This window comes from Spinacia oleracea, chromosome 6 (assembly GCF_020520425.1).
Source record: "Spinacia oleracea cultivar Varoflay chromosome 6, BTI_SOV_V1, whole genome shotgun sequence".
NCBI lineage: Eukaryota > Viridiplantae > Streptophyta > Magnoliopsida > Caryophyllales > Amaranthaceae > Spinacia > Spinacia oleracea.
The window spans coordinates 133,369,487-133,391,338 of NC_079492.1; the positions used below are offsets into that span (position 1 = coordinate 133,369,487).

General features: G+C 35.3%; 2 protein-coding genes across 2 annotated transcripts; one reads left to right on the forward strand and one right to left on the reverse strand.

Annotated features, from left to right (window-relative positions):
* Nucleotides 1-5,721: 5,721 nt before the first annotated feature.
* LOC130463623 (protein FAR1-RELATED SEQUENCE 5-like) lies at nt 5,722-8,720 on the forward strand. Its single transcript, XM_056832807.1, has 3 exons — nt 5,722-5,873; nt 6,614-8,051; nt 8,421-8,720. Exons 1-3 carry the CDS (start codon nt 5,722-5,724, stop codon nt 8,718-8,720), a joined length of 1,890 nt encoding a protein of 629 aa, XP_056688785.1.
* A 3,492-nt stretch (nt 8,721-12,212) lies between these two features.
* LOC110785318 (cytochrome P450 94C1) lies at nt 12,213-14,134 on the reverse strand. Its single transcript, XM_021989754.2, has one exon. The coding sequence runs from the start codon at nt 14,045-14,047 to the stop codon at nt 12,593-12,595; it is 1,455 nt and encodes a 484-aa protein (XP_021845446.1). The 5' UTR covers nt 14,048-14,134; the 3' UTR covers nt 12,213-12,592.
* Between the last annotated feature and the right edge of the window lie 7,718 nt (nt 14,135-21,852).

The window sequence follows — 21,852 nt, forward strand, 5'->3', positions numbered from 1 at the left end:
ATGTTTACAGCTCATATACTTAGACAGGATCACACATGCTAGGAAAGTAGAATGGAACCCGAATGGATGCAGAATTTGCTGCTGGAAACAGGATGATGTTGATATGGCAATAAAGTCAGACCTTCAATCTAAGGGTCATTATGGAAAAGCAAAGGTATATTCTTATATACTCAGAATTTGTATAAAAACATGAAATATTTCCCATGTGTTAACCTTCATCTTACTCATTTCCTTGTACAGGCTGTTGAAGGTGTAGTTTATGGGAGCCCTTACCCAGCTGCATGAGAAGATAGTAGTAGTGAATACACTTGTTTATGTAATATGTAGTAGAATAAATTGTAAAAAATTTCAAGTGTGTTATGTGTATTGGATATGTAGTAGAGTTAATAGTTTCAAAGTGTGCTACGTGTATTGGATGTGTTAAATTGTAGTTGTAGCTATAAAAATGATGTTGTAGTACGTTTATAAATTACTATAACTTATGTTATTATAAAATATTTTTGTTCCTTTGATTGAATGTTGTTATAAGATTAAATCTGAATTTTGTTTAATAATAGACTCATTATATAAGTGAAAGAATTATTTACGATTTCAAAGTATCATTTTATCAAATGAAAACATTTGTTTGGTCCTATAAAAGGTCCTGTGGAATTTAACAAAATCATTTTTATAAAAAGAAAACAGTTGTTTAGTAATTAAAAATGTCATGTAAGATTTCACAGGATCATTTCTTTAACATTCATTAAATCTCCAACGGTAAACTAATCCTTTATTAATTCCCATTTGAAAGCTCACTCCAACGGTAAACTTTGTAATCCTTTAAATACAAATCTTTCACAGGACACTTTCGACTTCAAAAGTATCACTTCCCTTTTTTCAGATTTCACTGTCCACATGACTGTAATCAAAGAGTTGTCACAAATGGAAGATTCATCTTCAACAAATACCTCTAACCTCAGTGCCAAACGAATTGCTGGGTTCATCCTATGCGATCACAACCTGCCAGCCAAGCTTCAAGTGTGCAAAAAAACAAACAATGCCGGACGCAAATTCTATTGTTGTTCAAATTGGAAGGTAACTCCTAAACAAAATAAGTTATAGAGTTTTATTTAACTTACTCAACTATAGTCATATACTAAAATATTCTTGGATTAGGACGAAAATTGTGGATTTTTCTGTTGGGCAGATGATGTTAACCAACTCGAAGCTCATATGTTAAAGGATGAAGTCGCACAACTAAGGGAACAATGCTTGGTTTTGAACTTCGAGGCTGAGAAACTAAAGGTTAAAAATAGGTTGCTAAATGAAAAGGTTGTCGAGATGAAGACAAGTAATGACATATTACTACACAAGCTGTCCAAGAACGAAGAATCAACTATGAAGCTGATTTTATGTTGCTTTTTCTTTATTGCGTTGTGTCTATTTTGGGTGTTTTCCCGGTAAAATTAATCACCCCTTTTTAGTTCATCACGCGGGGTTACAATTGGTAGTAGGTAATTTAAGGTTTGTGATCGCAATATGCTTAATATGTATTATTTCTATGATTTTAATATATGTATGATTTCTATGATTTTAATATATGTATTATTTCTATGATTTTAATATATGTAGGATCTAGGCAATTTTAAGGCGATTTTTTTATGTTTAAGGAAATAGATACGGAGTATGAAATTCAGTTTTACAGATATAAAAAACCTTTATATGGGATCATTGTATCTACGATATAATCAAAAGGGTAACTGAAATTACTAATTAAAAAGACATAGATTAAGTACAAATATGATGTAATTGTTGATGTGCTGATACCCCTTGCTATAATGGTTACTTGAACGCTTAGAGTTCCCTAGTTTCGATTATGAGTACCTGCGTTCGAATCCCAGTAAGTCCAGTTTTTTTTCAATATTATGACTTTAATTTTACGGGATCATTTAAATTTTAAGAGAATCATCTTTTTTATTTATTTTTAGTTTAAGGAATTAGATACGGAGTATGAAATTCAGTGTTTATGGGATCAAAAAACATTTATATGGGATCATAGTATATACGAGAAAATGAAAAGGGTAACTGAAGTAACTTGTTAAAAAAGACATTAAGTACGAATATGATGTGTTATTGATGTGCTGATACCCCTTGCTATAATGGTCACTACAATGAATAAAGTTCCCTAGTTTCGATTATGAGTACCTGCGTTCGAATCCCAGTAAGTCCAGTTTTTTTTCAATATTATGACTTTAATTTTACGGGATCATTTAAATTTTAAGAGAATCATCTTTTTTATTTATTTTTAGTTTAAGGAATTAGATACGGAGTATGAAATTCAGTGTTTATGGGATCAAAAAACATTTATATGGGATCATAGTATATACGAGAAAATGAAAAGGGTAACTGAAGTAACTTGTTAAAAAAGACATTAAGTACGAATATGATGTGTTATTGATGTGCTGATACCCCTTGCTATAATGGTCACTACAATGAATAAAGTTCCCTAGTTTCGATTATGAGTACCTGCGTTCGAATCCCAGTAAGTCCAATTTTTTTTTTCAATGTTATGACTTTAATTTTACGGGATCATTTAAATTTTAAGAAAATCATAAGGCGGTTTTTTTTAGTTTAAGGAAATAGATATAGATCTACGAGAAAATCAAAAGGGGAACTGAAGTAACTTGTTAAAATCACTGTAAGGCCCAATACCCATTTAGATTCCGTAAGCCACACACACATTTGGTAAGTATTCGACACGGAGAAGACCCGGCCGACCCGAGATGCTTATCAATTTTCACTTCTACACTGAATAGATTAAAACAAGTATATTTTCCTTCCTACATGCATGTCCATTATCATTTTCTAATTAGATAATCAAAGAAAAACCTAAACCCCAAACATAAAAATAATCATTTTTACGAACCAACAGAATCTTAAACATATATGTTCATTTATGTTTATATCTCTAGATGGTTCATTTCAGGGAATCATTTATAATTATATAAAGAAAAAATGAACCATCTAGAGAATCTTAAACATATAAAGAAAAACCCTAGACCCTAGACCCTAAACATATATGTTTATTTATGTCTATAAAAACACAAACATAAGAGATCCTATAAAAATATAAATGATTCCAGATAAAAAATTGCCTAACTTCAGTAACTTATTAAAAACAAATAGAATAAGGTCAATTGTTTTTCATTTATTTCAATTTAAGAAAATAATTAGGCGATTTTTTTTAGTTTAAGGAAATAGATACGGAAAATGAATTTAGTTTTACAGGAATAAAAAACCGATAAGGTTTAGTTGAGCTTCTCACAAAATATCCATAAGGCGATTTTAACTACTGTTTGATGTCCCACAAAATACACACTGATAAAAATAAACATTCACGCAAGTTTAACTACTGTTTGATGTCCCACAAAATATCCAAAAGGCTATATAGTAGCTTATAGCCATGCTTATAGTATCTTTATAGCTTACAAAATTCTGATCAGACTACTCAGATATGATTCGCAGGTTCTTGTTAAATTTCCCCATTTCTTCGTTGGTCGAATCGGACAATATTTTGTAGATAAGATGCCTTCTCAGCAATTCATCATTCTCTATAAACTCCTGCATATTACATGTTTAGTCATTGTTAGCTATCCATTTCAACTTATTACCATATTATAGTCAATAAAACGTTTCATACCTTCATCCAACCAAATGAATGATCTTTCTCGCCACGAATCTGGCTATTCAGGTAAAGCATACAAAGCATGCCTGTATCGGGCAATGATGTTGCTATCGGTAGACCCACCACCCGAATGACATTGTTCCATTTTGGAGTCGTACTAGAATCGCCATCAACAACATCACTGAGAATATCCTTAACACATTTAACCTTCAAAAAAAAATGTACAATCATTTACATTTAACCATTTTTATAAAATGTACAATTCTCATTAATAGGATCAATTTAGAGATAAAGGAAGCATAAAATATACCAAAGTTTTGGTAAATTTTTCATGCATCTCGTATTTGTTCTCCTGCTTCTTTTCAAAATCCAAAATGAGCACTCTATCTTCTCGAATATGGAGAATGTAAATGAACCATCTTTTGTTATAGAAGACCGGCAATATTAACTAATGGAATAGGCAGAAGATATAGTTTAGAATTAGCCATTAGTTCACAAAGACACTATAATACCTCATATATCATATAAAATAATGATAAGAAAAAAACCTTGCGTTTCTCTCGTAGTTTCACACCATAATGAACGCAGAACCTGTCAATGTAATCCACTTCACTGCTCACTATATCAGAAATGCAATCCTCTTTTGAGCCTGCTTTAATTACTTCCCACTGTCCATTTTAATTAATATATTTGTCAAAATCTTGCAGACTTACTACAGGTTGTAAAGTAACTTTTGTTAGGACTTACTACAAACTCTGGTCGAAACACGAATACTCCACCCGGACCTTTCGTTAAACTTTCTTCCACATCGTTGATGTAAATAGCCATAGCAGACATGACCTGTTACCCACCACCGTGATATTTTAGGTTTTTTACAACTCATATCATTTAGAGAAGGGTATGAAATGACATTGTGTAACAAAATACCTTCATATGGATTAGACCCCTTTTCTTTATTGCCCAAGAAAACACTTGTCGGTTGATAGTGAAATCACTATACTTGTACAATACTTGTTCCTTCAACCTGCACCATTACACAAATACATATCAATAGGGTTTTAAATTGACACAAGAACGGAGGACACGTAACAAATTAACTTACATGGTCAACGATCTCCTATGAAGAAGGGAATCCAGCCTTTTGTTGATATTGTCAGGTATCTTGGGGAGTACTATATTTTCTTCTTCAGTATCAGATAATTCCCAAGTATTGTCAAATGAATCATCATTATAATCACTTAGATTATCAGTCTCTTGATCCTCCTGTGCCTCAATTCCATCATCCACACCTTTGTCACCACCAGCCTTCTCCGGTCCATCATCCACGCCTTTGTCACCACCAGCCTTCTCTGTTCCAGCATCCACGCCTTTGTCACCACCAGCCTTCTCTAGTCCAGCATCCACAGCTTTCGACCTCGTAATCCTTCTGGATACTGAATTTGAGGTTCCCCCCCTGCCTTCAAGGCTAACCTAACAATATGGAAAGAAAATAGTTCGATCAATTTGCAATAATCAGCAAGGAATTTTGAATTTTCTACTCCGTGATTTCCTAAAACAATTCACTTCTGTTAAAAGGAGGACACTAATAACTAATATCCTTTTTAAACCAAATATCTAAAAAACCTGTTCACAGTCTTCATCGCTGCTGCTACATGGGACAACATCTCTCCCGATGAAATTTTTAAGCTTCCTCACTTTGGTTCCTATTTTCTTCCTCGTGTATTTTTGCTTCAAGCTGGTATTAACATCAGTTTCCGCATCTTGTTCTTGAGAAGGCAGCCTCACCCATGATGGAACACTTTCGACGGAATTTGGGTATGGCTGGCCGTATACCACACCTCGAACAACCTAAAAGTAAGAAATGAATAAAAAAAATCAGTATGAACTCCTTGTAGCACCAATATAACTGGTAAAGGTTTAGCTCGCTTGTGATTGGGAGTGGAGGACATGCAAATGTATCATACAATCACCGCGACCTGAGAAATGCAGTGAACTTGGAACGTAGGCGTACCATTTTTGGAGGTGATGCAGCTGCTGTTGAAGCACACTTTAAGAAAATGCATGAATTCAATAAAGACTTCTACAGTGCAATCCAAACGGATAAAGAAGGGAAGCTCTTGAACGTTTTCTGGGCTGATGCAAGGTGCAGGGCACAATACAAAGATTTTGGAGATATTATCACATTTGATACAACTTTCCTATGCAACAGGTATGATACATGTATCCTACATGATATATATTTTTTGAAAAAACACCATTTTAACATTTACGGGATCATTAATGTTTTATAAACAGTTATAATTTTTATTTTTTTGAAAAAAAGTTGAACATAGCATCTGTATTTAAAAATACATTAGATTATCATTTATAGGATGATTTATGTTTATTAATTAAAATGGATTAAGTTTCAATTTATAGGATCTTATTAGTATCATTTATGTTTCATAAACTTCTTTTTCATTTAAAACACATCATATTTTATTTTAGAGGATCATTTGTATTTATTAAATATTGAACATAGCTTCTGTATTTAAAATACGAATGATTATCATTTATAGGATGATTTATGTTTATTATTGAAAATGGATTAAGTTATAATTTATAGGATCGTATTAGTATCATTTATGTTTCATAAACTTCTTTTTCATTTAAAACACATCATATTTTATGTTAGAGGATCATTTGTATTTAATAAATATTGAACGTAGCATCTGTATTTAAAATACATTAGATTATCATTTATAGGATATGTTTATTAATGAAAATGGATTAAGTTACAATTTATAGAATCGTGTTAGTATCATTTATGTTTCATAAACTTATTTGTCATTTAAAACACATCATATGTTAATTTAACGGATCATTTTATATTTACTAAACATTGACGTTGTTGATTGGATAAGTAACAACAATGATGCGAATAATATATCTTTTAACTTTATTTATCAGGTACAAAATGCCTTTTGCTCCTTTTATTGGTTGCAATCATCACGGCTCATCAATCGTCCTTGGTGCTGCCCTAATAACCTACGAGGATGCAGAATCATTTGTTTGGGTATTCGAACAATGGCTGCAGTGTATGGGAAAACCCCCAATGGGCATCATCACCGATCAGTGTAAGGCTATTGGAAAGGCAGTACAGACTGCATTTCCTGGTGTGCCGTATAGGTTATGTGTTTGGCATATTATGCAGAATGCAAGCAGAAACTTGGGCAAATATTCGAGCTGGAAAGAAATAGATAAAGATTTTCAAGTAGTCGTGCACGACACACTGACCATCGAAGAATTTGATGATGCATGGAAATCCATGGTTACGAAATTTGGGTTACAGAACGACAAATGGATAAATGAAACTTATCGTATTCGGGCCAGTTGGGCCCCTGGTTATTGGCGGAGCTCATTTTGGGCTGGAATGTCATCGTCACAAAGGAGTGAAGGAATGAACCGCTTTTTCAAAACATATGTAGGCTTAAACACGTGTTTGATACAATTCATGAAGCAATTTGAGGCAGCTCTTAGAGGAAAAGTGGAAGAGGAAAAGAAGTTACATCTCGACTCACAAAATAAACCATATACTTATAACAACACCCTAATTGCGGAGGTAGTGTTCTGCAAGGCATACACCAATACAAAGTTTAAAGAGGTGAGGGGTGAGGTGATGGGTCTGACGCACACAAATATTGTGAGTACTGGCCGTGACGGCACAAAAATCTTATATGATGCGGTGGAGAAGATCCCAATCCCCGTACATAAAGCAAAGCAGAAGACTTTTCAGGTTACCATTGACAAAGAAATGGGTGAGTTTACTTGCTCATGTATGCTTTTTGAGTTTCGGGGAATTTTGTGCAGGCACATCATTCGTGCGATTCATTGTGAGGATGTCAACTCTATACCTGATAAGTACATTTTGACTAGATGGAGGAAAAACGTAGTTAGGGATTACGAGAGTATCAAGGTTGAGTATTATGACCCAAATGACTCAACCCAAGTGAAAAACAGTAGGGAGGTAGCAAAACGGAACAACTACATTTCTACGTTGGCACTGCACAACAGTGAGACACTCTCGATTTTTATGGAAGCCACTGAAAAAATGCGTGAGAGTCTCGAAGATACAATTGGTATTAAGAGGACTGATGGTGATGATTTTATGGACTGGTGGGACCCTTCGAGTAAGAGGGTGTTTGGCCGCCGTAGGATAAGGCCAAAGGAAAACAATAAACAACACCTCGAACGCTCCGCAGTGCCAGTTGAAGGGGCCAGTAAAGATCCGATAGACCAAAGAGGCAAAGGTAGGGCTCAAGAGAAAAGGAAAAAGCACCCAGCTGAGAAAAAAACAAGGAAAAGGCGAAAAAATGTTGTGCACGACACAGACGAGGATATGGACGAGGTATGATCTTTTAATTCCATTCGTTAGACTACACCTCAAATAAAGAAAATAAATTGTAGTCCATCAAAATAAATCATTCTAGTTTTTGCGATGTTACAATATTATATACATAATCTATTTATGCTAGCTAATTTTTTCATAGAAAAGGGTTTATGTTCTTCATTCTTGTTTTTAAAGATTAATTATTGTATATATAGAATCTTTTTCTGTTATTATATGTATATATAGGGTTTATTTTATATTTTATACAAGTACGACGAGAATATTGTGGTACAAATACTAATACAAAGTATAGAAATCATAATATTGCATAACATATTATTCTGTTTTTTTGATTGAATTTTCTCTTTTGTGTTCGATTTTGCAAAGGAGAATGATGAGGCATTGCCAAATGGAGAACAAGGCCATGTTGATGCTGGTAGAAGTGCTGGTGTAACTGATTCTTACTACGGTGGATATCAATATTACGGCGGAAATTTTATCAATCCGGGATACAATCCTAACTTTTTCGCACCCAGCAGCAGTAATTATCGTCCGAATATATATCTGAACCAGCAACCACTTGGAAGAGGTTATCCCAACTTCAGCGTGAGGAATCCGCAACAGCTTTCACAGTCATACATGTCGCAAGGATCAAACCAATATTCAGCTATGCGTCCAGGCTTTTGACAATATTTACATTATCATGTTTTGATGTACTGGATATTTTAGTTGACAACTGCGTTTTGGAATCACCATTATCTAGCTATACCATTTTCCTTCTTTTGATTTTACAAGTGTTGTTGTGTTAGTTTTTATAATTTACATTATCATGTTTTGATGTACTGAATATTTTTGTTGACTACTGTGTTTTGGAATCACCATCATCTAGCTATATTATCATGATTGTTGTTTTAATAGGATCACTTTTATTAAGAAGTGATCAAATGTTGCAACTAATACGTCTTGTAGTCTTGTCACAATGGGCACCACAATGCTACCTAATTTTTCAGTTTATTTCCATGTGTTCCAAGCTTCCCTAAGGTAGCTTTTTTTTGTTGAAGGTATTATATGATGTTATAAGATCATATTTGTTAATATGGTATCATACAATAAATTACCAATCACACAGAATAGTGTAAAAATATATATGTTCCACATAACAAGCACAAGAACAGTAAAGCTATACGTTTTTTTTTTTATATTCTTGAGGCGAATAGTAGCTTTAAGTTTATTGAATATCATATTAAACCTGAATAGTAAGCGTTTTTTTAATTCTTGACGCGAATAGTAGCTTTAAGTTTATTGAATATCATATTAAACACGAAGGGTTTCATGTTCGATGTATTTCATTAAGTTGGAGAATATAGTTCGTGAAGGTGGTATCATTCCAAGCGTTCAATCTTCATGAACTTTTTTTTTTTTAAAAAAGGGTTAAGTGCGAATTAGTCAAAATATTTTATTTAAAAAAGATGTTTAAAAGTTTTTATCTTATAACTTTTTTAAAAAATCGGTTAACAAAATACAACATGATTTTAGTTTCTTTGAAAGGGTTTGTAGTACATAGGATAAATAAAAGCCATAATGATTGTGGTTTTATCGATTTTGATTTCGTCATGTAAATATTGATCCCATAAATATGTGATATAAAAAAAAATTATATGAAAAAAATTCCTAATTTGAAATTTTATTATGAATTTTATTTATAAGTGGGGGGCAGTGAGAATAAATTATATGCACGTTTGAAACTATTTTCATTTTGATCAAAGTTGCACTAATTTTTTGGAGGGGTATATTCTACGTAAAATCTATTTTGTTTTAAAAGGATCAAACAATATTTAGATAGGGAAAAAAACGTAAAAAATGTATTTGATTTCTTTATGTAAATATTGATCCCATAAAACATGTGATATTAAAAAAAACAAAATCCTAAGGTCTTGTTAGGATTCGAACCTTGGTGTTCTATGAAGTTTAGGAAGTGTTCAAGTAACCAATATGACAAAGGGGTATCAGCACGTCTAGTTTGCAATACAAATTAATTTGACCATTCAAATACGGATTCTTTTAAAAAGGATGATCCCATAAACTAGTGTACTGATTTTAAAAATAAAAAATTGCTCATGTTGCATGCATGGGTATCAACACGTCTATAGTTTAAACATAAATTCTTTTCATCTATTTAAAATTATGATTTTATTTGTTTTTTGATGTACTTAAAATTGGAGGTGATTCCACGACATCATAATTCATGTTAAAGTAGATGGTTTAAGTTGTTATCGTATTTTATGGAAGTATCATTGCAAAATCATCTGTTACGATGGCATTAGTACTTTAGAAAATTTTATAAGCGTTTTTATACAATAGGATTATTATGACCACACCTTTTCCTATAATACAATACAATAATAAAATAAGTCGTGAAGGCTTGGCAAATGAATTAACTTCGCCACTTGAGTATTTACCACATGTTATAGATATGTTGAATTATGAACCCAAGTTCGATTCGTAATGCACAAAAAGGGGAACTGGGAGAAAATAGTTTTATTTTTATTTTGATTTATTTTGTTAATAATAAAATTTATATTTGAGGAGTTCATGTTTGAATTTGTGGGAGCATTACAAGTTTATACACAAACTTCTTATTAACTTCATTTGTTAATCCGTCATATAAAAATTTTCATAGCTTACTATGTTGTGCTGATACCCCCTGCTAAATTGGTTACTTAATCATTTCTTTACTACGGTAAACCCGTGTTCGATCCTACTGAATGGTTAAAAAAAAAATTCCTCTTTTTTTCTATCTGGTTTTTTTACTTCTGGTTTTATGTGAGAGAGTATATTTTATTCAAACTCTAAAATCAAAATACATTTGTGAGTATCTTTTATTCAATTTATAGAATCATAAACATAACTCATACGATTTCATGTAGCTTCAACATCCCATTGTCACTTAACTAAACAAAGCAGCCATTGTCACTAACAATTCATCATTTCCAGTTTCGAAAAGTCGAATAATAACACATTACATATCTAGTTCTCTTCTACACCTTCTTACACCCAGTATATCACAATTGAAACTAATTAAATCTTAATAAAACAAAATGAAACTCTCTTGGTAATTTCATCAAACATGTTATATGCATTATTAAACACATGGAAGTTTCACCTCATTGACATAGTTACAAGCTTCGAAAATGGCGGAAAATATAAAGATAAATAGAAATTCATAGTGGGAAGAATAATCACATAATTTGCATTCACTTTAGAAATAAAAACCAGAAATATTTTCTTTGCTTTGCAGTTCCTCTTCAAATGAAAGATGAAAGTTCCTCTTCAAATGAAAGATGAAAATTCCTCTTCAATGGAAAACCAGAGGTGAAAAATGAAAGTTGAGGTGAAAGATGAAAGTTGAGGTGGAAAATTGTTTTGGCGCAAAAACGAAAATGTGTATGTTGGCGCAATTACATCCCGCTCAAGAGAACAGAATGGCGCAAATCAGTGAAAAAAATTGCCGCCCAAAATACTATTTTCACAAAGCTTTTCCCTCTCTTTTTTTAGTGGGATTTGTGAGGTGGCAAAATTTAATAGGTGGTGTGCAAGATACCTTTGCACACCATGTGTATCCCTAGCCTTTTCCTGGGATTGTATAAAGAGTTACAAAAATTTCGTCTCAAATTTGTAATGGACTTGCCAAAATTCCGTCTCAAATTTTTTTGAGACGCCCTCTATAGAGACGCCCCATTTCGGTCTTAAATCCGTCTCCAATCATCATTTTGAGACGGATTTGGACTATTTAGAGACGAAATCCCTCGTCTCTATAAAATGAATTTTTTGTAGTGTATACAATCATACAAAAAAAATCAGATATTATTGTTGACTAAACAAGATAATATCAAATTAAAACATAAAGTAGATATTGTCATTATTGGATATGAGAATCAAAAACAAACACCGATCTCAAAATTATAGTCAAGCCTCTAATACGAATTTAAGTAAAATTAAAACATTCCGAAGTTAATTAGATAGTTTGTAAAATGCGATATGAAATTCCTTTGTAATATATGTGAATCAAACTAGCTAGCAAGGTACCTTAAGGAGTTAGGGTTGTACAATTTGTACGATGTGAATCAAGAAGAATAAAAAAGAACTTCAAAAGTAGTATGAACTTTACTAAACTTGAAATTGAAAATGATATTATGTATATAAACTTTACTAAATTTGAAATTGAAAATGATATTATGTACATATATATTTTATAATGGTACTAAGCTAGTTTATGTACGTACCACACACAATATTTAGCAACCATGATATGTGCTTGTTTGATAACTCATGTCTCGTATCAACCAAACAAGCACTATTTCATCGGAAAAAATAAACCTTCATACCCAAAAACATGCACATGAAATAGCGTGTTACCTAAGCACTTACCTCTAGCATACACTAACTAATTGCATGTGGTGTGCAATTAGTGTTTGTTGTACTATGATTAAAATATTAAGATCTTCATGGCAGAGATTCATGCATTGGGATCAATCAATCATTAATTTGTCTCCTTAAACTCAACGCTCGGTTACAACAACCGGCATTCCGTCTTTAAGGGTGGCGGTGAGACCAGGGACGAAGTGAGGGGACCAACTGGGGTCAACCAATCTTATATGAAACCGTCTTACAAGAGTATGTGCCACCACTTTCATGGCCAACAACCCCATATCCTTTCCCAAACAAGGCCTGACCCCGGCCTGAAATACCGGGTACTTGTACGGGCTCACTGGCACGAACACCCCTTCATCGTTTAACCACCTTTCAGGCTTAAACTCTAAGCAGTCCGGGCCCCATATAGTTTCCATACGACCCATAGCATACGGGTGGTATGCAACTCGCGTACCCTTTTTCACGTGTGTCCCATCGGGTAAAACGTCGTCGTTTTTAGCAAACTTGGAGTCCATTTGGACAGGTGGGTACAACCTTAAGGTCTCGTACATCACCGCTTGAAGATATTCCATTTTCCTCAATTCCTCCATGGTGGGAATGGCAGTGTTACAAGAAGACAACCGTTGACCCAAAACCCGGTCACTCTCTTCGAGTATCCGGGCTTCAACATTTGGGTTTCGGGCCATAAGGTAGAAGAATATTGTAAGGCCCGAAGCCACGGTGTCTCGGCCCGCAAGAAGGAAACTAACCACAATGTCCCTTAAGTACTTGTCATCTGAAACACTGCCCATAAAACGTGACAATAAGTCGCTTTTATTGTTGAACCCTTTCTTCTTCCTCTCCCGTATGATGTTCTCGGCAAGGATATTGACTTTGGAAATTGCAGCCTTTAGCCGTCTCTCAGACCCGAGGTTAAGCAGCCGCTTTGCCCGCCAAACGAGCTGAGACGGGCAAAGGGCCCGCTCAGAAGATACACTAGAAGCAATATCAAATGCCCCAGCAAGCCCGTCTAGGCCCTCTGGGTCAACCCCGAACGAGAACCTACATATGTTAACAAAAGAAAATTTCTTTAATACGTCTTGAAAGTCTACTGCTTCCCCTGAAGATGTCAACAGGTCGGGTACAAGTCGTTCCTCAACAACGTTATTAAGGACCTCATAAGCGTAGGCTCGGACCGAGACCGCCCCTAGCTCGAGACTAGCGAGCTTTCGTTGGAACCGCCAGTGTTCCCCGTCGACAATAAATATCCCTTGTCCTAACAAGTCCCCAAGGATAGCCGACATGGGCTTACCCTTGGGGTAGTTATCGAACCTGGCCCGAAGAATGTGCTCCAAATTCTTCGGGTCCGCGATAATTGTATTATTCATGATATGAATATGGATTGTTTTCGTAGGGGAGTTACTTAAGAGATGGGCATACCAATCGGGGAGATTTGTAAACTTTTCTCTCCAACTCGAGGTTATGAAAGCTTGGCAAATCTCACACTTACACCAAGGGTTAAGATAGTTGATGATTTTTTTGGCGAAAATATAACAAGAAAAAAAGGAGAAAGAAATTGTAAGGAAGAAAATGTACAACTCCATTGAAGATCGAATAGAGAGTATAATACAAAATAAGTTGAGAATATGGGGGCTGAGGAGAGAGAATGAGTGAATGAGTGAGTGAGGACGTGAGGTGAGGGTGTCATTTTATAATGTGGGGTTTGGAGTTATTAGAGTAATAATAATCTATACTATGACTAATTATTTCAAATATACGTGTGTAATGTGTTTCTTTCCCGTAGTTGATCATGATACACTTGGAAAGATAAATTGAAAAGATATACACTTAGTCACTTAGGGTAGTAAAGGTCGGGTTGGTCCGATATCACTCTCAATGTATATATAATTCGTCTCATATAGGATTTGTTTAACTTGATCGACTATGACTACATAAAGAAAAAGTGAAGTATAAAAATTAGGATTGTATATAATATAAGTACTCCATATTTAAATTAATAAATTATCTAAATTGATACTCCCTCCGTATTTATTTAAGAGATATACTTGACCGGACACGGATATTAAGAAGAATAATTGAATGAAATAAAATAATAAAGCAAGTGGAGTTGAATATATATTTTAATAATTAAACAAGTGGGGACCATGTCATTTTGGTGGGTGGAATGTGGGGTGGGTTTATGAAATTATTTTTTAATAGGATGGTGGGTCATAGGATAAATTAGATGTACTATTTAATTAGATGGTGGGGTTGATAAGCTATTAAAAATGGCAAGTGTATCTCTTAAATAAATACGGCCGGAAAAGGTAAGTGTATCCCTTAAATAAATACGGAGGGAGTAATAATTTAGAATTGTTTTCTAATATAATTACACGTAGATCAATGTGTTTAATGTTTAATTTTGTTTAATATTTCAAGCTTTAATATATTTCCTTACATGTACGGAACCTATTATTCTATAATAAAAATTACTCGGTCTATGATTTTTTCAATTGGCAATTATTCCATCAAAGTTAGTGAGCTGAGGGAGAAGAAAAGAGAATGAGATATCCACGTCTCTATGGAACATATACCCTCAGTGGAAAATGAAAATCCGACTTTAAGGTTAGAAATATTTATTTCGTTCACTTTTAGTTACAACATTTTTCATTACATATAAATCAATAAAGATATCAAATAATTAAATAGTACGAATTATATAAATGGTACAAAACTGTAAAAGTCGTAAGAAATTTAATATAATGCTATTAAAAGAGAACGGATCAGAAGTAGAATACTCGCGAAACTGATACTCCGTAAACAGGAGTACAAGAGTGTGAAAGCAATCCGTGGACTATGGACCATGGTGTACATAGAGCATGGTGCACCATGTGCACCAAAAGAACACATGTGCATAAACAAAAGAACATGACACTACGACCAAAGAACATGCAATATAATGTTTTACTTTTTTATTATAAAAATTCACAATTTATTAAAAATATAAAAAAAAATATATGTCGATGTTCTTTTTACGTAACCAAATGTTCTTTTAATTATACACTAATATTCTTAAGGTGCACCATGCTCTATGTGTACCCTGGTCCACTTTTTAAATTGCGGTGTGAAAGTGATGGATATAGTAACTTAATAGTCGTAATCTATAAGGTGAGTTAGCAAGTTGTTTTCTTGTTTGTGTTTGCAACTTGGTTAATATGGTCCAGCGTATCTCTCTCACACATCACATCACATCACATCACATCACATCACCTTTCTAGTTTCTAGTTTCTAGTTTCTAGTTTGTATTAGTCCCCAGCTAATGACAGACATACAATTCAAAGTAATACCAAGTATTATATTCCATGAATAACATGTGTTTTTTTTTATTATTTAAACATGTGTTTTTTATTATTATTTAAACATGTGAATATATGTGATGCCAATTTGTTAGGCTTTTAGCTTTTTGCCCGCCGCAACGACCCTATCATTCCTCAACTTTTCTACGGAGTACTTTTTTTTTTAATTGAGTTAAGTCGGCCAATTACAATGACTACCACTTTATAATTTCTTCTCATTTAAGTTATTAATTATGGTTATTCCTACTTATATAAAAAGCCGAAACCCAAAGTTTTTTTATCGTAATTTTTTTTCCACTTCTACCCCTCCTCTTGATTAATTATCACAATCAAACCTTGATTTATTTTATTAACACGTGTCTTTTGGTCTTTGCATCCCTTATCTCTTCTCTCAACAGAACCTTGATATGTTCTTAAATAAAAACGCAGAGAAGGAAGATATTGTTAGGTTATGATACATATGACATTTACATAAATCATGCGGAAACAACCATTAACCCAGGAATCATATTATTTACACATAATCATATAGCATAATTAGATGCATACTCTTTGTTGCGTGCCCTCCCTAGCTGCGCCCGAACCGAACAAGAACAAGTCTTTTAGGACTCCAAATGTCGTCCCTCCGTAGATAGTCCACAGCACGTCCGGATCCGCCTTAAGATTGACCAACTAGAATCGCCCTTAAGGTACTAGAAAATTCGGCACTTTTATGAGCAAGATGTGTTTTAATTTTCTCTCAAAAAACTCACTTTTGAATACTTTGAAACTTGTATATAAATTATGACCCCTAGGCCTTTATTTATAGAGTTATGGAAAAGGAATCGTAATCCTAGTAGGATGCGAATTAATTGGAATTAGAATCCTACATGAATTCTATTTAATTAATTTATCCAATTAGGAATAGACATTTAATCATACACTGACTCTTGCAGATTCAGGAATCACGCATGAGCACAAACTCACACACACACGGCAGCCACAAGGACTGCCCATGCGTGCGAGCTGCAGCCCACGCAGCAAGGCCCACGCATCCGTGGCCTTGGCGCGCGCTGGGCTTGTGGCGTGCGTGCTTGCTGGGCGACGGCCTGGCTTCGTGCTGGGCCTTCGTCCGGCAGGCCTCGTCCGATGCTAATTCGTACGATACGCTTCCGATTAAATTTCCATTTCCGGAATCTATTTCCGATACGAACAATATTTAATATTTCCGATTCCGGAATTAATTTCCGTTTCGAACAAATATTTAATATTTCCGTTTCCGGAATTATTTTCCGATTCCGGCAATATTTCCGATTCTGACAATATTTCCGTTTCCGGCAATATTTCCGATTCTGACAATATTTCCGTTTCCGGCAATATTTCCGATTCTGGTAATATTTCCATTTCCAATAATATTTTCCGATACGTACCATGTTTCCGTTTCCGGCAACATCTACGACTTGGATAATATTCATATTTCCGATACGATCCATATTTCCGTTTCCGGCAATATCATCGTTTCCGGAGTATTCATTTCTTGCCTGTGACGATCTTAGCTCCCACTGAAACCAAGATCCGTCGGTTCCGAATATTCATAGATGGAGTATTTAATGCCATTAAATACTTGATCCGTTTACGTACTATTTGTGTGACCCTACGGGTTCAGTCAAGAGTAAGCTGTGGATTAATATCATTAATTCCACTTGAACTGAAGCGGCCTCTAGCTAGGCATTCAGCTCACTTGATCTCACTGAATTATTAACTTGTTAATTAATACTGAACCGCATTTATTAGACTTAACATAGAATGCATACTTGGACCAAGGGCATTATTTCCTTCAGTCTCCCACTTGTCCTTAGGGACAAGTGTGCATTTCCTAATTCCTTTGTCGCTCGATGCTTGCTCTTGAACATAAGGTAAGAGTTTGTCATCCTTATTATGTCCAGAGGTGTTCCTCGGTTTCAGAGTTCAACTGATCAAATAAACAGATAATCATAGCCTATGATTCATCCGAGCACGGCCATGCATTTCACAGTTTCTAGCTCTCCGAGTGGCCTTGTACAACTTTTAAGCATCTCATCCCGATTTATGGGAGGACAATCCCAATCTTGCGATCTTGAGATTAGACTTCGTTTGATAGGTGATTACCTGAGCGTTGCCTTTATAGCCTCCTTTTACGGTGCGACGGTTGGTCAACGTCAAAGCAACCAGTTCTCAAACAAGTAATCTCAAATCACTCAGGTATTGAGGATTTAGTGTCTAATAATTTAATGAAATTTACTTATGACAGACTTTCATCTCTTACAGTAAAGTTTCATAGGTCTTGTCCGATACTAGTCTTCCCAAAGTAAGTATCTATGCAAATGATTATGACATTGCCATGTCCACATAGTTCAAGAAACAGAACTACTAGTCATCTTGCATTCTAATCGTCTAACGTTTTCTATGCGTCCAATTTTATAGAAAACTCCGATTAGGGACCATTTTCAACCTTTGACATTCAAGTTCACTTGATAGACATTTCTTAGTCACAGGACTGGTCCTGACAGTCTATCTTGAATATATCGTCAAGTTGAAGGGACTCATCATTTAATAAACCACGAATTAAATGGAAAAATGAATTCCTTTCATTTATTGTGAATGATTAACCAATAATGTTTTACAAAGATTTAAACTCTAAAACTTTAAAACATTAAACAGAGACATCAAAGCCATTCTCCAATATGCTTGATTCCCATAGCTGCAGTGTGCGAGTTGTGCTTCGCTTGCGGCAGAGGTTTAGTTAATGGATCTGATATGTTGTCATCAGTTCCAATTTTGCTTATCTCGACTTCTTTTCTTTCAACGAACTCTCGTAGAAGGTGAAATCTACGAAGTACATGCTTGACTCTCTGGTGGTGTCTAGGCTCTTTTGCCTGTGCAATAGCTCCGTTATTATCACAATACAGGGCTATTGGTCCTTTAATGGAGGGGACTACACCAAGTTCTCCTATGAACTTCCTTAGCCATATAGCTTCCTTTGCTGCTTCATGTGCAGCAATGTACTCCGCTTCAGTTGTAGAATCCGCAATGGTGCTTTGCTTAGCACTTTTCCAGCTTACTGCTCCTCCGTTGAGGCAGAAGACAAACCCAGACTGTGATCTGAAATCATCTTTGTCGGTTTGGAAACTTGCGTCCGTATAGCCTTTAACAATTAATTCATCATCTCCACCATAGACCAGGAAGTCATCTTTGTGCCTTTTCAGGTACTTCAGAATGTTCTTGGCAGCAGTCCAATGCGCCTCTCCTGGGTCTGACTGGTATCTGCTCGTAGCACTGAGTGCGTACGCAACATCCGGGCGTGTACATATCATAGCATACATTATTAAACCAATCAATGATGCATATGGAATCCCATTCATTCGTCTACGCTCATCAAGTGTTTTTGGGCACTGAGTCTTGCTTAGAGTCATTCCATGAGACATGGGTAGGTAGCCTCGCTTGGAGTCCGCCATCTTGAACCTATCAAGCACCTTATTGATATAAGTGCTTTGACTAAGTCCAATCATCCTTTTAGATCTATCTCTGTAAATCTTGATGCCCAATATGTACTGTGCTTCTCCTAGATCCTTCATCGAAAAACATTTCCCAAGCCAAATCTTGACAGAGTTCAACATAGGAATGTCATTTCCGATAAGCAATATGTCGTCGACATATAATACTAGGAAAGCAATTTTGCTCCCACTGACCTTCTTGTATACACAAGATTCGTCTGCGTTCTTGATGAAACCAAAGTCACTGACTGCTTCATCAAAACGTATATTCCAGCTCCTGGATGCCTGCTTCAATCCGTAGATTGATTTCTTTAGCTTGCATACCTTTTTAGCATTCTTTGGATCCTCAAAACCTTCAGGCTGGGTCATAAACACAGTTTCTGTTAAAACGCCGTTTAAGAAAGCAGTTTTGACATCCATCTGCCATATTTCGTAATCGTAATATGCAGCGATTGCTAACATTATTCGAATAGACTTTAGCATTGCAACTGGTGAAAAGGTTTCATCGTAATCCACACCGTGGACTTGCCTGTAACCTTTTGCAACCAATCTAGCTTTGAAAACTTCAAGTTTCCCATCCTTGTCCTTTTTCAGTTTGAAAACCCATTTGCTTCCAATGGCTTGGTAGCCATCTGGCAAATCGACCAAATCCCATACTTGGTTTTCAGACATGGAGTCTAATTCAGATTGCATGGCTTCTTGCCATTGCTTGGAGCTAGGGCTCGTCATAGCTTGCTTGTAAGTCGCAGGTTCATCACTTTCAAGTAATAGAACGTCATAGCTCTCGTTCGTCAAAATACCTAAGTACCTTTCCGGTTGAGATCTATATCTTTGCGATCTACGCGGGGTAACATTTCTAGATTGACCATGATTCTCACCAGATTCTTCTAAAGATCTCTGAGTTTCATCCTGAATGTCATCTTGAGCATTCTCTAGAGTTTGTTGTTCGACTCGAATTTCTTCGAGGTCTACTTTTCTCCCACTTGTCATTTTGGAAATGTGATCCTTCTCCAAAAAGACACCATCTCGAGCAACAAACACTTTGTTCTCAGATGTATTGTAGAAGTAATACCCCTTTGTTTCCTTTGGATAGCCCACAAGGATACATTTGTCAGATTTTGGATGAAGTTTGTCTGAAATTAATCGTTTGACGTATACTTCACATCCCCAAATCTTAAGAAAAGACACATTTGGAGGCTTTCCAAACCATAATTCGTATGGAGTCTTTTCGACAGCTTTAGACGGAGCTCTATTTATAGTGAGTGCAGCTGTATTTAGTGCATGTCCCCAAAATTCTAATGGAAGTTCGGCCTGACCCATCATTGACCTGACCATGTCTAGCAAGGTTCTGTTCCTCCGTTCTGACACACCGTTCCATTGTGGTGTTCCAGGAGGAGTCAATTCTGATAGAATTCCACATTCTTTCAGATGGTCATCAAATTCATAGCTCAGATATTCACCGCCTCTATCAGACCGCAGTGCCTTGATCTTCTTGCCTAATTGATTCTCTACTTCACTCTGAAATTCCTTGAATTTGTCAAAGGATTCAGACTTATGCTTCATTAGGTAGACATAACCATACCTACTGAAGTCATCAGTGAAAGTGATAAAGTAGCTGAAACCACCTCTAGCATTTGTACTCATTGGTCCACATACATCTGTATGGATTAAACCCAATAGTTCATTTGCTCTTTCTCCAACTTTAGAGAAAGGTTGCTTTGTCATTTTGCCAAGTAAACATGATTCGCATTTACCATAATCCTCTAAGTCAAATGGTTCTAGAATTCCTTCCCTTTGAAGTCTTTCTAAGCGTTTCAAGTTTATATGGCCTAATCGACAATGCCACAGATAGGTGAGATCTGAATCATCCTTTTTGGCCTTTTTGGTATTTATGTTATATACTTGTTTGTCGTGATCTAATAAATAAAGTCCATTGACTAATCTAGCAGATCCATAAAACATCTCTTTAAAATAAAACGAACAACTATTGTCTTTTATTATAAAGGAAAATCCCTTAGCATCTAAGCAAGAAACTGAAATGATGTTTTTGGTAAGACTTGGAACATGGAAACATTCTTCCAGTTCCAAAACTAGCCCGGAGGGCAACGACAAATAGTAAGTTCCTACAGCTAATGCAGCAATCCGTGCTCCATTTCCCACTCGTAGGTCGACTTCTCCCTTGCTTAACTTTCTACTTCTTCTTAGTCCCTGTGGATTGGAACATAAGTGTGAGCCACAACCTGTATCTAATACCCAAGAAGTTGAATTAGCAAGTATACAGTCTATAACGAAAATACCTGAAGATGGAACGAATGTTCCGTTCTTCTGATCTTCCTTTAGCTTTGGACATTCTCTTTTGTAATGGCCTATTCCATCACAATAAAGACAGCTTGATGTGGACTTGTCCTGCTTTGATTTAGCATTGCCCTTGGACTTTCCACCTTTCTTGAATGGTCTCTTTCTAGCCTTGAGTAAATCTTTGGCTTCACAGTCCAGTACTATTTCAGCCTTTCTGACAAGGTGAATAAATTCTGCAACTGT